The sequence below is a fragment of the Morone saxatilis genome, unplaced genomic scaffold, assembly GCF_004916995.1.
Source record: "Morone saxatilis isolate NCDOM2014 unplaced genomic scaffold, NCSU_SB_2.0 Contig21, whole genome shotgun sequence".
Lineage (NCBI taxonomy): Eukaryota > Metazoa > Chordata > Actinopteri > Moronidae > Morone > Morone saxatilis.
This window is the reverse complement of record NW_023339774.1, coordinates 15,244,371-15,259,975: the sequence shown is the minus strand read 5'-3', so window position 1 is coordinate 15,259,975 and position 15,605 is coordinate 15,244,371. Positions and strand designations below refer to the sequence as shown.

The following is a 15,605-nucleotide window of genomic DNA, read 5'->3' as shown; positions in this document are numbered from 1 at the left end:
TTTTTTCCCCCACAGATGATGAAATATAATTATGTACTTATTCCCCATATTTGTCAGTTTTGTCTAAACAGAGAGTGAAGCACAAGCAGACATGTACACAGGCAGGCAATCACCACAAGATGGTCCTTTTAACTTCTGCACTTTTAACTGTAGCAGAAAAATTGACACCCATAATTCATGAGACAAGATCAGTTCGATGTTTGATTAGACAAGAGCAGAGGAGCAGAATTGCTTGTTGACTGCCACCGAGGAATGCACCTCTGATGTGAACAGCCAGGCTCACGCTTAGTGGCTGTGTGTCTTAGTTATTAATCCATGAAGACTCCTGAGTCTTTATGAGAATCTACTGGGAGTAAGGCTCATATAGTCAATGACAGCCCCATTACTTAAATATCTACTATATATTATTGTTATTAATAGCAACTTCAGGTTTCAGTTTATACAAAAAAAGAGGGGTACAGAACGTACTGCTGTTGAAAAGTCTAAAATGATTTCAGAAGAATCTTGTGAATGACAAATTAGGTAATATGACACACTGATTATAAAAGTGCAACCTTTACGTTTGTTTTGCTTCCAAAGCTTGAGCTATACATGATAGGAGAACAGACAGCAACATCAAAAGACTTCAAGCTTTCAGGCATTTCAAGATACTGATAGCGTGTTAAACTTCCCGATCGTCATTTGGGCCATAACGACATCTTAGTTCTTAATCACTCATGGAGCAGCTGCGAGGATACAGATCCATACCAGCCCAGAGCCAAAGAAGACATGCCGCCTGCCCACTCTCAAAATCAACAACCACGCTCGAAACAGACTAAAGATAGAAACAGCCAACTCTCAAAGAGCACTGGCTGCAGTTAAGGGTATTACCAAACTTAAGTGTCACATTTCTGCGAAACAGAAGGCAACAAGTACACAGGGAGAAATTATCCATTCATCCATAAGACTGTTCCTGTTTTCCTTTCATGAGTGAATTGGCCGATGTGTGTAAAATTTCAAATGCCTGTGGTTGTGAAGTGAAAGGAAGCCAGTGTGTGTGATTTAGCTCTGAAACCATGTCTGTGCTTTTCACTTCCCAGAATGTCACCACCCTCTTCCTGCACCGTACGGACCGCTCCTCATCTAGGCTGGATTCAGCGGGTTAAATAAGAGAAATACTACTAACTTTGCGAATTTGATGTGAAATACTTCAGACATCCACAATTTAGGTAGGTAGATTTAAATTTCACCCTGATTTTCATTTGTTCTGTCCATGGCCCTATTAGATGCCCCCCCCCCCTTCTTCCAGCTGCACTACATAAAAGCTATCATGTGTTCAACTAAATGTCATATGAGCGCATTGACCCATCCACTATTTGTTGTAAGTGTTCACTATGCTTTCTCAAATTAATTTCATCATCTTTAAAACTAAAACCTTGCAAGTCTAATTTTCAATTGCCATAATATTTACAAAATCTTTTTAAACTTAAAAACTTTTTCACCAACAGTCTACTAAAGCTTTCCTACAATCTTTACCTTGGGATTATTCCTTGTCGAATCATTGCCAAGGCTCACAACCTGATCTCCACCTCCACCTGGGGTAAAATATATCTTGAAATGAGGCTGCCTTCTGGAAGTATCCCCACTGATTTTGAAAGTACAACCATTAGATCTGTTTCTTCCTTCCATTCTCTGTGTCTCCATGTCTGTTTGGGTCTCCTCTATAGCTTGGCTTTCTCCACCAGTTATATTGTGTTGATTCTCCGGCAACAGCCTCTGATGAGATGAGCTTCTCTCCAGTCGAATTCTCGGGTATCGCACCATGCCGCTACCTCTTGAGCTGATAAAGCCAACATCTGTGCATTCTTCCTGGGATGTAGCAGCTTGTTGCCTGCCCTGGGTCTGATCCTGGTTCTGATTTTGCTGGAGCTGAAACACTAGTCTCTGTGTTCCACCATTAACAACAGAGCACTGGTCCAAGTTCGGCTGCTGGACAGACCAGCCAGTGCCACCATAAGGGAGAATTCTGAAATGCTGGATATCAGAACCATCAAGAGAGTTCCTCTGGATACAAATACCACCAACACTGATACCAGGTTGGCCTCTGCTATACACAGTATGGCCATTGGAACCAATACTAAAGACCCTGCGTTTGGGAAGGTCCGGCTCTGTCAGAAAAGCTTGCGAGTTTAAAGATTCTGGGCTGTAGTATGGAGGAGGCGGATGTTGCGGAACGTCTGCTCCGATCTGTGGTTCGGGATAGGCAGGAGCAGGTCCTGGAGGAGTATAACAGGGTGGCGGGACATCATCGGCATGACCACGGAAATCTCCATTACTCGATCCATTGGAGCGCTGGAGGGAGATGTGCATGGAGGAGCTCTTGGTGGGCCGTGGCTCAGCGTAGGCGGCGAGCTGAGGTATGAACATGGAGGAGCTGCGTTTAAGTGAAGGCTCCGACCGCGTACCGAAAGCTCTTGGTGGGCCATGCTGCGCAGCTGGCTCCTGAGAAGGCCTCGATACCAGAGGAGACTGCATGCGAAGTGGCGTGACCACATCGTTGTCTCCCTGCTGCTCCTCGGAGTCTCCTTCTAGTATCTCCGGGGCTGTGTTACTGCGGCCTGAGCCAAAATACAAACGCAGACGTTGTGCCATTTTCACCTCACGTCCCACAGCTCCCGTTCCCTCTCACTTTCACTCCGACTGGCTGTTTGGTTCTCTCCTCTGGCTCCCGTCTCGGTCTCTTAGTGTCGCCCACTTCTCTCCTTTGGCTGGCTAGATGACTGATCCCCCCCTTTTTTTTTCTTCCACTCTCTCTCGCCCCCCCTCCCACCCTCCTCCCAAACTCTCAGAGTCTCCTCCACAACTTTCCTACCCACAGTAAACTGTTCAGAGAAAGAAGTCACACCACAAAAACTAGACTGTCACTGCAAAAGAGCTGACAACTTTACACTACGCAGTCAAAGGAATGGCAGAGTGGAGGCTAAAGAGAGGAAGGGTGAGGGGGGGAAAGGAAAAAAAAAAAAATAGAAGGATCCCTGTATGCCAGACTCTTAGCACTACCAAGCACTAGCGACAGACAGCAGAAATAGCCTGAGCCGAGTGACGGTCAGCATTCCTGACATGATTGGATAAGAGCGGCCGGCGCTCCTGGTTTCCGAGGTGACAGTGGGTTTCTTGCTAGTCATGTGACTACAAATGGCCCCACCACCTCGTGTTGCAACCCCATGCTGCCCTCAAGTGCCAACTGGCCATCCTAAACACATCCTACGTACCACTGTCCATCACTTCCTCCAAAACATGATCTCTTTCTAACCCCTGCCCATTTCCCTACCTAGTAGTTTTTAACCCTAATAAGTTTCCTCTTAATTTTGACATCTACCACTTAATTCCGTTACCTAAAATTGCTATCATTGTATCTGCATGTAGCTCAGTTCAGCTCTTCTAGTAGCACTAAATATCTTCCTTTATCATCAAAGATGTTGATAAACTAAAATAACTTATCTTAAAATTGTAAATATGACCTTCCCCCTCTACACTCTTTATTAATGGAATAACTTAAGGCCATAACATCACCCTTTCAGTTATAGCTCTGCCTGAGCATCGCACCATTGGACACCTGCAGGGGGAAGGTAGAGAACAAAAGAAGAAAAAGCGATGGAATAAACAGATCCATAGATCTGTTGTATACAAACACACAATCTTTTTCAACGAGTAGAAAAAAACAGTAAGTAAAATTTCCTTGTTGAATTGCCCCTCTAAAAATGTTAAAATTTCCGTACAAATCTGGAGGACAAATTGTGCCCTGTTACTTCTTGTACCTTGGAAACAAAAAAAGAAGCATAAGGAAGTTGTTGCTAAAAATGGACCAGAAAAAAAGGGCAGCAGCAGAGTGAAGAGCAGAATATCTGACAGATTGCAGCTTTGATAAAGCAAACAGCACGTTCCTCTCTGGAGAAAGATATCCAAGTCTTCTTCAAACGGAATAGACTACGCTGTCTCCAGTACACAGCCAAACACTTGACTGTCTGGTGGTTTTATAGGCCACTGTGTTTGCATCCAAAAACCGCCCAAGATACAACTCAGCTGTGATCCTAGTCTGCAATGCTGAAATTAGGCACACACATTATGAGCTTAAGCACTTGTAATATACTATTTGGCTACAGTACGAAGTAAAACAGAGAGACACGTTTTCACAACATACTGTACATTGATGAGAGCATTTTTATACTTTTTGGCAGCAAAGTAATTCACCATTGGATCAGCATGTGAAAATGGGGGTTTCTATGCTACTTTGCCCTGACGCCAGAGTTTGTGGGGGAGTAGTCTGCCTCCATGCACAGAACTGACCCCTATTACAGTTTGGCCTTTCAGAACTTTTTCGCCCAAAAAGCCATTCCAACATCTGACTGGTTCGACCTATGGTTTAGCCCTCAGTGCGTCACCATATCTGTTTCATAAAGCAAGCTGCATAAAAGTTGACAGCTGAGCCACTGATGGTGCATCACAGTGAGAAATGGAACAAAAGGAGAAAACAAAAAATGAAAGTTCTCCTTTGTGGACAAGAGGGCATCAAGGAGACAGAGCAAAAAGGAAAAAAAAAAGGACTGTAGAGCAAGAAGAAATCGTGGCTTGGCAGCCGGTTACACTTGTGTGATGACACACTGCCTACAGCGTTAGGCACAGTCAATAAACGTGTGTGTGAAATGTTATGGAGAATGTTCTGTAGAAGAGAAACAAAATGCCAATGTGTGGTCCAATGGCAATAAGCCCAGCTTGCCAAATGACATAACATTCATGCTTCAAACAAAGCACTACACTGTACTATTGTAGGCCTATTCTTTCTTTACATTCTGTATTAAGTCTCCTATATTTTGTAGCTACATTAGCTGACATTTAGTACACACAAGTAAACCACAATCTCTTGTATGTGCTATAGCGCAAAGCTTGGTCAAACTTTTCATCTCTCCTGACAAATAAACCATAAATTAATGGATGCAAGAGAACAAGCAGCCCCTTCAAAGAAATACAGGCCAGTGGTGGAGAAGCTCTCTTGGCATGCACCTAGAGATAGACAGAAAAGCACCTCCTCAGACATATAAGGAGAGGACAGGGCTTGAGGCTGCCTGTGCTGTGCTTTCTCATGTCATCCTCTTCTATATAGCAACAGAGAGCTTCCACTGTACTGAGGTAAAGATTTCAGCTGCCCTTTTCTTAGAGGGCTGAGAGCCCACCATTCCCCTCTGCAGGGGCGTGTAGAACATGCACACACAACATGCACCAATGTATGCACTGATTTTATCAGTACATGAAACATGAAGATTAAAGAGACTAAATTAGATTTAATCATACAATGTACCTATACATATACCCATATCGTAAATTGATTACATTATCAGGAAAACTACAGGATGTGGTGTCACAAAAATGCACTCCACAAGCCCAAATCTTTCAGCCTCCCACATTGGTCCATGGACAAAAGCAGTAGCCCATAACCTTGGAAGCCCAGACAGGATGCCCCTTATCCAGCCAAAAACATCAATACAATCTTGGACTGCATCTGATGTTTGTTTTATCAAACATCAGACTCAAGATACAGACCGCAGAGTTACTGAGAAGTCATTAGAAACAAATACCACAGCAGTCCTAACCCCTTTCAGGGAAATAGTTGCTTCTTCCACAGAACAATGTCTTCATTATGTCAAGAACCACTTCACTCACCTGTGAAGATGGTTCTTCAAGGTGAAGATGATACATAAGCATGAATTAGTGAACTGATTATCAAGTGCTGTTATTAATTGCTGCAATTCTTGACATTGTACAGAAATTTAATCTAGTTGCCATGGCAACTGAGGGCCTACAATGAGCTTAATTTCACAAGTCAAGGCAGCTAGTGTTCTGGTCTGTGGAGGAAATCTGAGAAATTTGACATAAGATGAATGTAGTAGTTGTTAGTGGACACTACACTACTTACAGCCTTAAAGCAAAGCAATGAAACTAGCAGACAAAACAGGCCATATACGGCCTCTGTTAACTTTTCTTCCACATGTACTGCAATGTGTTCCTTTTGCTAGAGTGAAATCCTGTGATATCAAATCTAGCAATGTGTCAGAGAGTTCTCAAGAAGAAGATTGTGCATACATGAGGGTGCGGATAGAGTCAATACAATTCATTTCAGGTTGCTGAAGATCCCTGTGGCGACATGAAAGCAGATCTATTCTGAGAAAATGGCTTGGAAAGGTGCGCAGCAATGTCAGTTTTATAATCATCACATTATGTTTGGTGGCACATCAATGTTTTAATGGCATAATTGAGAGAAAACCATAAAAGAAAGTACTACTGGAAAGCTCATTACCAATGTCTAAACAGTTTGAAGTAGAAACGAACTGGATGTAAATTAAAAGAGGCATGAGGATTACGGTGGGTGGAACTGAATAAATCAACAGCTGACAGACAAGACATACTGAAATTAAAAATAATGTGTGATACAACAGAGGGAGTGAAGGGTAAGAGGTTATGAAATGTGAATCTTACCAATCTGTTCTCATCAAACACCTCAAAGAGTAGCCTGTGATTCTGCGGACAAACCTGTGTTGGCGACAAAATAAGAAATAATACAGCAGTCATACAGTGTCAACGTATGCAAAGCCAATGCAGATGTACATGCAAACAGTTTGTATGCAACTGCTTTGCTCTTGCATCAACAAAAAAAAAAACACAGAAATACGGCTAGAAAATAGTCAATATTCTTATCATAACAGAACAAAACTATAATTCCTTCATAAATAACCAGTGGGGAATAATCATACACATGTGGCTAGGCTTCTGAAGTCTAATATGGTCTGTTTGGTTACAGTGGTGGAGGAGGTGGGACTCAGCTCTCAGTTAAACTGCAACCAAAGATTAACAACTCTAACACTACCACTCTAGAGTAAACAAGTGCAATAACAGACCACCATAGCGAAGGATATTGGGAAGAAAGGGAATCTGACACATCATGAACTCACTCTGAAGTAGAATTCCTCGTTCCATTTGGGATTGAGGGTCTGAAACACAAAGTAAGGACGTCGTTAGACTAATAAGTATTTCACTGTGTGTTAAAGCACAGTGAACGCCATCATTAGTTTACACAGGAAACAGAACAGATGTATGAAACCTTTCCAACTCATAGGGAGAGAAGAGAGAGCAAGTGAGAAATTAGGCTCAATCTTGTGCGTCAATGATCCTCTTATGCTGTTAGAGGAAGTTTGTAGCTAACAACATGTCCCAGTGATTGGCGTTAGTCCCTAGATTAACAGCCATGAGGATTTTCACCCACTTTCTGGATGGGTCAGCTCGGTATGTGGATGCACAGACTCTCTCCTTCTGCCTCACACATTTGATATTTTATTGGACTGAGAACTACGTGCCACATCTCATTAAAATTCCTTCGGTGATTGAAATGCCTTAAACACCAGAATGTCAATGAAGCCTTAATTTCACAAGTGACTCTGATTAATAAACACTTCACAACATTTTACAGCAGCGATAAAATAACATCTCTGTTAAAACAACTGCTGACATACCGGAATTACAAATGAACCCAGTGCCCTTTGACAAAAAAGTCAGTATAACATTAAAATTAGTCAAATTCTCCCTGATCAAATTATGAAAATCTCCAGAATAGTATGCCAAATATTAATGTTTGGCATAAACTGAGTGTTAGTCCCAGACTCGCTCTTCATTTTTTTGGGTCATATTTGGCATCTTCTTCCTGCCATCTTGCCACAAGCCAAACTCTTAGCATCTTAAACAAAGATGCCATCAAAGGTGTCCCACTTAAAGACACATAGAGCCCATAGAAGAGCCGAGCAGTGATGCTTCTTTTTCTGCTCCACATAGCAGTGCATTGTCAGCTATTTATATCCAATAAGGCAACCATGGCCACTGGCAGCATATGTCTGCCTGCATGGCGGCCTAAGCTGCCTGACTCCAGCAGAGGGTTGGTTGACAGCTACATGAAGCTAACCTTAACTATGAAGGAAAGGAGAAATGTACAATGAAACAGCTTCATCGACATGTATTTCCACAAATCCTAACCGGTGAATAACATGTGACGCAGAAAAAGATGCATTACATGTTACAGGCCCACAGTATTCCACAATGTAAGCAATGAATATGGACATTTGGTTCAAAATCATCAGAGTGGAGTTTACACAAATAGCAAGTAATAGCTCCCCCTGCTGAGTATAGATTTCCTCCCCAAAATAGGCCACTGGGGGAAAAGACCTTGCCTAATGTTTCCCTCTAAAGGAAGCACTGCCTTCTGGGGACTTCCTGTGGTTTCCATCTCTCAAGATGATATGATTGCCTTGATTTTAAGGAAAAGCGGTGGTAGTGCTGGGGGTGGGATTAGAAGGATCTGGTGATTTCAAACCTGTGACTAAAGATGGGAGTGAACAAAGCCACATTTAAGAGGCTGTACAGTAAACGGGTGGTGCAGGTGTGGGAGGAGATAAATGTGGCGGGAGTGGCCGATCTGACGCGGTGCAAACACATCAGAGTTCACTGGGTTTGAAACTAGGGGCAAAAAGGACTGTGCAGGGAAAAAGAACAACAGTACGCTACAGATGCATGCATCAAAGCCACTTCTTACCTTAGGACCTACCTTTTTAATCGTTTTTGTTTGGACTAAAGCAAGCTCTCTGTTTTCATCCGCAACATAGAGGGAAAGTTTGACGTAAGGATCACTGCAGAAACAAAAAAGAAATAAAAAAACAAAAACAAATCAGTGGTGACAAATTGATCTGGAGCCTTTCACAGTTCTCACTTTGTAACAGAGGGTTTCTCCAGGTTTAAACAGGTTCAATTTAAGACTTTTTAAAAACATTATGAATGCAATTTTGGACCCATTTTATGCCCAAACTGGCAAAAAAGTACGAAGGATATGAAGGAAAATATGTTGGTATTGTTACAGCATATAATACAAACAGACCAAGAGTGAAAAATGCAACTTTATACAAGTAACATTAACTTAATTATTCCAATACATTTTCAAGACTTGTAAAAATCATATTGAAGACATTTAAAGGACTCAATTTCAAGACTTTTTAAAACCTTGTGGACACCCTGCTACAGCTCATGCAAATTAACAGGTACAAATCTGCTCCCCACAGACTTTGAAGTAGTCCCAATAATATTTAAAATATATACAGATGATAATGCTGACAGAATACATACATTTCAGTACTGACCATTTCCAACTGGTAAATATAAATGCATCTTTCTTTTTCCATTTAAGAAAATAAGCCAAAATATTATGAACAAAAAGGAACAAAATTATTGACAAGAAGTACAAAATCAGGCCAAACATTAAGTGGTCATTTTAGCTACCAGGCAGTTTTTAATACTTTCAGGTCTTAAAGGGAATCAGGGATCCCCATATTGTACAACAAAAAAATGTGCCTGTAGTGTGCCTAACCTTAGTGAATCCTATTTCCAGCCTAACATCACATTAACTGTGGACACAGGTGCCAGAGCCCATATTGATAGATTATACTGTATGCTTGTTTCCAGACCTGAAACCTGAGTCTGCCACGGTCAACCCAGCAGATAAAAACCGCTTGCATTTAGGTATTGTGAGATAAGGCTATAATATGTTATTGACAAAGCAGAGTGCTAAAAATAGAAACTGGAAAACATTTTGAGGTGAGCAGCACAAATAGTAAGCAGAGTGTATGTGACTGTGCTATTTAAAAAACAGCCAATTGGTTTATTTGAAGGTGCTGACAGGGTAGAAATCTCCAGTGAGTTCTGGATAGAGAGGCAGAGCTGCGCCATTCACCAGGCAGACCAATTACTCCACTGATCTCAGTCCCAGCAGGCAACACGAGGTACAGTGTCAGGTTATAACCTGACCAAAACCTCCCTTTGAAGAAAAACTTTCACATTCATTCCTATATGAAACTTTTTATATTTAAACCAAACCTGGATAACAAGATTACTTTTAGAAAATGTGGTTTGCTACCTTAAATATATTGTCAAAGTTTGCTACTTATTCTGATTACATTTGTCATTTTTACACATTTATATGTATTCTTGTTGTGTCTGTATTCTATACACGATAATACTATTGTGTATATAACACGCAGCAGGTAGTATGTGCAGAGGTGGCGCTGTTAACAAAAAACAAACCTTTTTTTTAAAAATATGATTCTGTGTTGTACTTGCCTTTTATAATCCTTTTATAGTAGGTCACAAATAATATCTGTCTTAGTGACTGCTGTGAATAGATAAGGGATAAGAGATGGCTTCTGAGGGCAGACTGTGCTACAGTAGAGCAAAGTGTATGGGGAACTCATGCTGTTTCACCTGGCTCACTCCTGCTGAGATCTAAACACGGCCTGAGAGAACTGATCCTATATTGTATAACAATGGGTTTTTCGCAGTGCATTTAAAGTATTTTCATATTCATATCAGATTCTATTATAATAACTAACTTGAGAGTAGCTGCAACTAACAATTATTTTCATTATATCATATTTATTCTGCAGATCTTTTTCTTTTCAATTTGCAGAATCTGTTCTATCAAACTTTATGTGCTTAATGCGTCTCACAATATCCTAGAGCACAAGATAACATAATATAATGTCGCGTTTTGTCTGATCAACAGTCCCCAAACCCCTAAATATTCATTTTACACTAATGTAAACTAAGAACAAATTCTCACATTTGAGACCCTAGAATCAAATGTTTTGAATTTTTGCTTTAAAAATGACTTAAATTGGCAATCTATGATCCGAAGGGCTGCCCATTTATTTTCTGTCAAACTAATAGATAACTGACTAGCCGATTTATTCTATGATTCTATTTTAGAGAGGTCAAAGTTTCTCAGAAAGTAGGGCTGCACAATATGGCAAAAACATCATATTGTGATTATTTCTGACGGATGAGGGAATGATTATTTTTGCATCACAAATTGAATTTTCATAAAAAATAACTATTAAAATCGTGATGATGTGAAATTTTTGGGGGTTTGCACCAATTAAACAGATCAAGATTTGTAGTCCAGGGCACCTTTTCAGCACTACAGCACCCTTTTATAAAGCCGCTTTGTCACAAATTTTACCTTTATCAAAACACTACAGCTCTTGCAATTGCATATTGCTTCTGCGATTTGCATATTGCACTTGGCCATATTGCGATTTCAATAATATTTCGATCCATTGTGCAGCCCTACCATAAAGCTTGATTTCTGTCTTTTTCTTCTTATCAACTACTGTGTGTCCTGAAATAACTTCTATCAATGTAACAGTGTGTGTTTTGTCCAATGTGGAAGTAAAAGAGCAAGCTGCAGGCTCGAGGCACATTATCTAATTCCTCACACCAACACAATATCTAGTTGCAGTTTAGAGCTTTCAATCATCACAGATGACACCAAGGCTGTTCACATCATGCTCTGGGTGACACTACATTTGTGTGTTGCATTTCCTGTGTAGTGAATGGCATTTTTATTGCTGTGGCTAGACTTAAACAAGGTTAAAAATTGGATTCGAAACGCATTTCAAACCATGTACGAATGCGTTTTAAATCTGATTTGCCATAATCAGTTTCCATGGGATTTTTTGCCATCCAGAATTGATATAAGCAGCGATCTAATTCCTGTATCGATGTACCCAAAATTAGATTTGGCCTGCCAGCTGGAGCACAGCCATACATTGATTTTAGCTGAGAGGGAGCAAAGTAAAAGCGACGAAGGAATGTGAAATATTAAAAAATATGAAACCCCAACAAAACTGCTGTTGCTTGATTGCAAATTAACGTCTCTAGGAACCCCACAGCCTCTAATTGTGTGTTTGTGCGGTTCTGTGATGTACTGTGACTAAACAGAAACAATGGGCCTACTGTATCTCGATTGCACTGAGACTCCTTCTTGTCTCCTTCCCTCTATCAACAAAAATCCTACTGAGGGAGACAGGCTACTTCAGGTCAACACTTAGAGATAAAAGCTAGCATGGGCAACTGGATTCAAATGGTGGCTCAGTCCACTTGTTATTTGATTGCATGCGAGCACCTCCACTTTCTATCAACACCTCACAAGAACAACAAAAACATAATTATGGGGTGTTTTTTTAGTCCAAAATAACAGAGCAGAACACAAAGGAACACAGTAGTTGTATTACAGAATAGAGCAGCAACAGGAACAGGTTTAGAGCAAAAAGAGGAAAAGAACAAGCCAGCACTGTTTGAGCATCTTATGAGGTGACATACTGCCAAGTCAGCACTGTCTCCTGTGGTAGCTAGCCACACATCGAGACCTCATTCAGTGTTTCTCCATTACAGTTCAGATTTCTCCTGAGCTGCCCTGCCAGCAGGGCATCAGGATGCTCACACATGCACTCTGGCATGTGAGTAGCATTCACACAGCGCTAAACATGCCAGGCTTTTTCTCTGACAATGTCTGCTTTCTCATAGCTCATATACAAAGCATTACTATAACCAACAGTGGGAGCAGTGTTCAAATTTAGATGAGACTTACAGTAGTCATATGGAAATTTCAGCCAGATAACACGCACATTCAAAAATGCTGTTTGTTTTTCCCCATAACTGTATTTGGGATCAAATCATTTAATTCTGATCGTATGAGTAAAGCCTTGCTCCAAATGGGTATTGTCTCATCGAGACTATTCTTAGACATTTGCGTGTTTGTTGTTTACCAGCAGAAGTTAGTGATGAGCATGCAGTTAAAGAATGATAATGTACAATCTTCAGTGAGGCAGCCTGCTCTGATTTCCTGGGATGGCATTACTACAGTACTACTACATGTGTTTGCTTTACATTTTCATGTACAAACCCCTAGACATAGTCTGAACTTTGGACACAATTTAAATTTGTTTTACTCTCTTCCTGTACACCGGAATTGAGCGTATGCCATTAATATTAGTGCAGCAGGGAATGCCCATGAGATGTTCATGTCACTGAACTGTTTTAAACGTGCCTTTGAAAGTAATGGCAGCCTATGACTTCCTTAAGTTAAAACAAATCTGCCACAGTAACGATGACTGGTCATTCTGACTAAGGCAAGTAGATGACAGTCAACTTATCTAAACCCATTTAAAATAAACGGATATTACGCCTACAGTTAGGCCCTGGACTGACAAAAAGATGCGTTCGGCCTGGACTAAGAAGGAACAAGTTCCATTTAGTGCATTAACCAAATGATAACGACTTAGCGTGTGATTGATGGTCACTCTACGTAGTATTAATTGATCACAGCGTCAAGCACTCACATCAAATACAGCTCCACAGAGGGATATTATGCAACATCACATAAAAGTTGTGATAAGAGTGGGCACAGAATCACACATGGGGAAAGGAGATCAGACAGCATAGGACAAAGGTCCCGGGATGGACATAACGCTTCAAAAGACCCTCAAAAGTTCAATATTTGTGTTTTCCTACATGTGGGAAAGTATGTGGCATGTATAATTATTAGTCAAACGCTTTAATCTGGAAAACTGTAATAGAGGTGGGTTATGAATATGACGGGCAGGTAGGTAATCATTGATTAACACTTGGAGTTCAAGGTCTTCATAAGTAAAAGGAATGTCGTGAATGTGTGCAACTGTGCTGTCGGAGGTTGAAAGGACAGACTAAATGACATGTCTACACGTTATGTATTTGGTCTTGTGTTTGGCTTTTCTCATATGGTTAAATATTGTGTGTTACCAAAAAAAAAATATGTGTGATATGAGAGGGGCAACACCAGGGCCAGACCAGGCGTGATATAACGGTGTAACAACTAATAAAGCTCTGATGAAAACAGCATTTTCTCATTTCTCATAAATATGCTCACCTGGCTCCAATGATGTCTTTCTTCGCCAGATCAATTCCTGCAATGACCTTAACCCGCAGCACTCTCGTTTCATGCTGCAGAAAAGACAGAGGCGAGGGATCAAAACATTTAATCAAACTTATGGAGGAATGATCTCATAGCCTCACAATCAAGACACTTCAAACATTTCAAGCTGCTGGCTCAACAACCTGCCTCTTTAAGTCAATAACCCCCGACCTAGAAAATAAAAAGGAGTCGCATCTGAAAAGCTTTCAGTCATGAATTACACTCCCTGACAGAAGACATAAGCTACGAGCAGACTTGCTGACACTTTGCTCACCGGTCTTACTTTAGCTCCCCCTGTGTTTTATGACCATTACGCTAGTCAGTGTGGAAGAAACTGTAGGTTGAGTTAACAACAGCAACATGAGATGGGTCTAAAGTAAAAGCACTGACACACTGCTTCTTGGTGGGTAGTCTGGGTAGAGTTAATGACGTTTATATAAATCCTGACACCAATTCTACTAATAGTTTATCTATGACAATTGCTAGAGAGTAGAGCAAAGAAGGGAGTGGTTGTGGGAACCCGGGCCAACCCAGCTGTTACCTTAGGCCATGGCCCTGTTCAGAGGGTGTAGCATTACTGAGTGTTTACCTCACGCTCACCGGAAATGCAGTGTCTCACAGAATGTAGACCCACAAATGTCTTAAAACCTTGTGGAGACGTGTGATTAAAGTCTGTAATACGGTGAATGTCAACCAAAAAACGTCCAACCCTTTGGAAAGTCTCCTGTGTTGCAATGTGTGGAATTTAGTTACAAGCGTGCCTCCTGTTCCATAATGACAGACATACCGGGCACTGCGAGGCGATGAAAGCGAAAAGGTTGAGTCAGGTTGCTCGTAGCCCCGGGAATAAAGGTTTATCACTACATTTTCTGATCTTAATAATGCAACGTTCTGCCGAGACACACGTCCTCCACATTGGCCTAAAAGACCACATGCAAATCTCTCCTGCATCCTGGTGAAAGGGTGACAGTTGAGTCTACTGATGAAACCAGAGGACAAACTCAACAATCAGAGTCACGCCCCTATTTTCCTCTGAGAACCTGAAATGAACATATGAAAGAATTATATCATAGTCATCCCCATGGATAATCCAGCAAATCCCCAGCCTAACTATTTATGACTGCATTAGTAATGTCTGATAGTTGATAGGTAGTTGGCTGATATGACTCAGTGGTGACTCGTGACAATCGTGCCGCCGTGTAAAACAACATTGTAGCATTACAGTACACTACATTATTGATGTTAGTCTGAAAGTCAAAGGCAAACACACAGTTCACCACCAGAGTGGATATCGACCTCGGCTGACAGTGGAAGACCTAATGCCTCGGCTCTGCGCTTCAAACTCGTTTAGTGGTCAGCTCACCATCACACAGCTTTAAATACAGACAGCAGACAGTGTTTAAGTCTAACAGAGAGGTTAGCTCGACATGCCGATTCCTCCTCCATACTAACTAATGGAGCCACAAGTCGTTCACACATGCATTGAAATAAGAGGATGTAGCGAGGGCTATTAGTACTACTGCTCGGTCCAACTGAACGGTTTAATTGCAATACTCTGAAGGCAAAGTGGTGCAGTCTTGACTGAAATGAAGGTGAGTGAAGTAATGGACACGCTGGCTGGGGGTGGGGGGGGAGGATACTGACAGCTGAACATTACTATGGACTGTTAACGTGGGTGAGGGTTAGCTTCACTAACGCTAATGTTTGCTATCTGTGAGAGACACCCTTTTATTTATCTTTTTTTTTTTTT

At 41.2% G+C, this 15,605-nt stretch overlaps 1 protein-coding gene across 6 annotated transcripts in view; it reads right to left on the bottom strand.

Annotated features, from left to right (window-relative positions):
• Nucleotides 1–15,605, bottom strand: part of nedd4l (NEDD4 like E3 ubiquitin protein ligase) — a 43,531-nt gene that overhangs the window by 27,434 nt on the left and 492 nt on the right. For 5 of the 6 annotated variants that reach the window (XR_004796942.1, XM_035668449.1, XM_035668450.1 and 2 more), the window contains exon 1: nt 1,516–2,782. Coding sequence is in view for 5 of the 6 variants with exons in the window: in XM_035668449.1 (XP_035524342.1) it covers nt 1,516–2,631 (1,116 nt within the window). In the remaining variant the exon portion in view is untranslated. Of the gene's footprint in view, nt 1–1,515; nt 2,783–6,510; nt 6,565–6,983; nt 7,023–8,623; nt 8,706–13,810; nt 13,885–15,605 lie in introns of those variants that run through there. The other variant, XM_035668454.1, reaches the window with a different exon arrangement.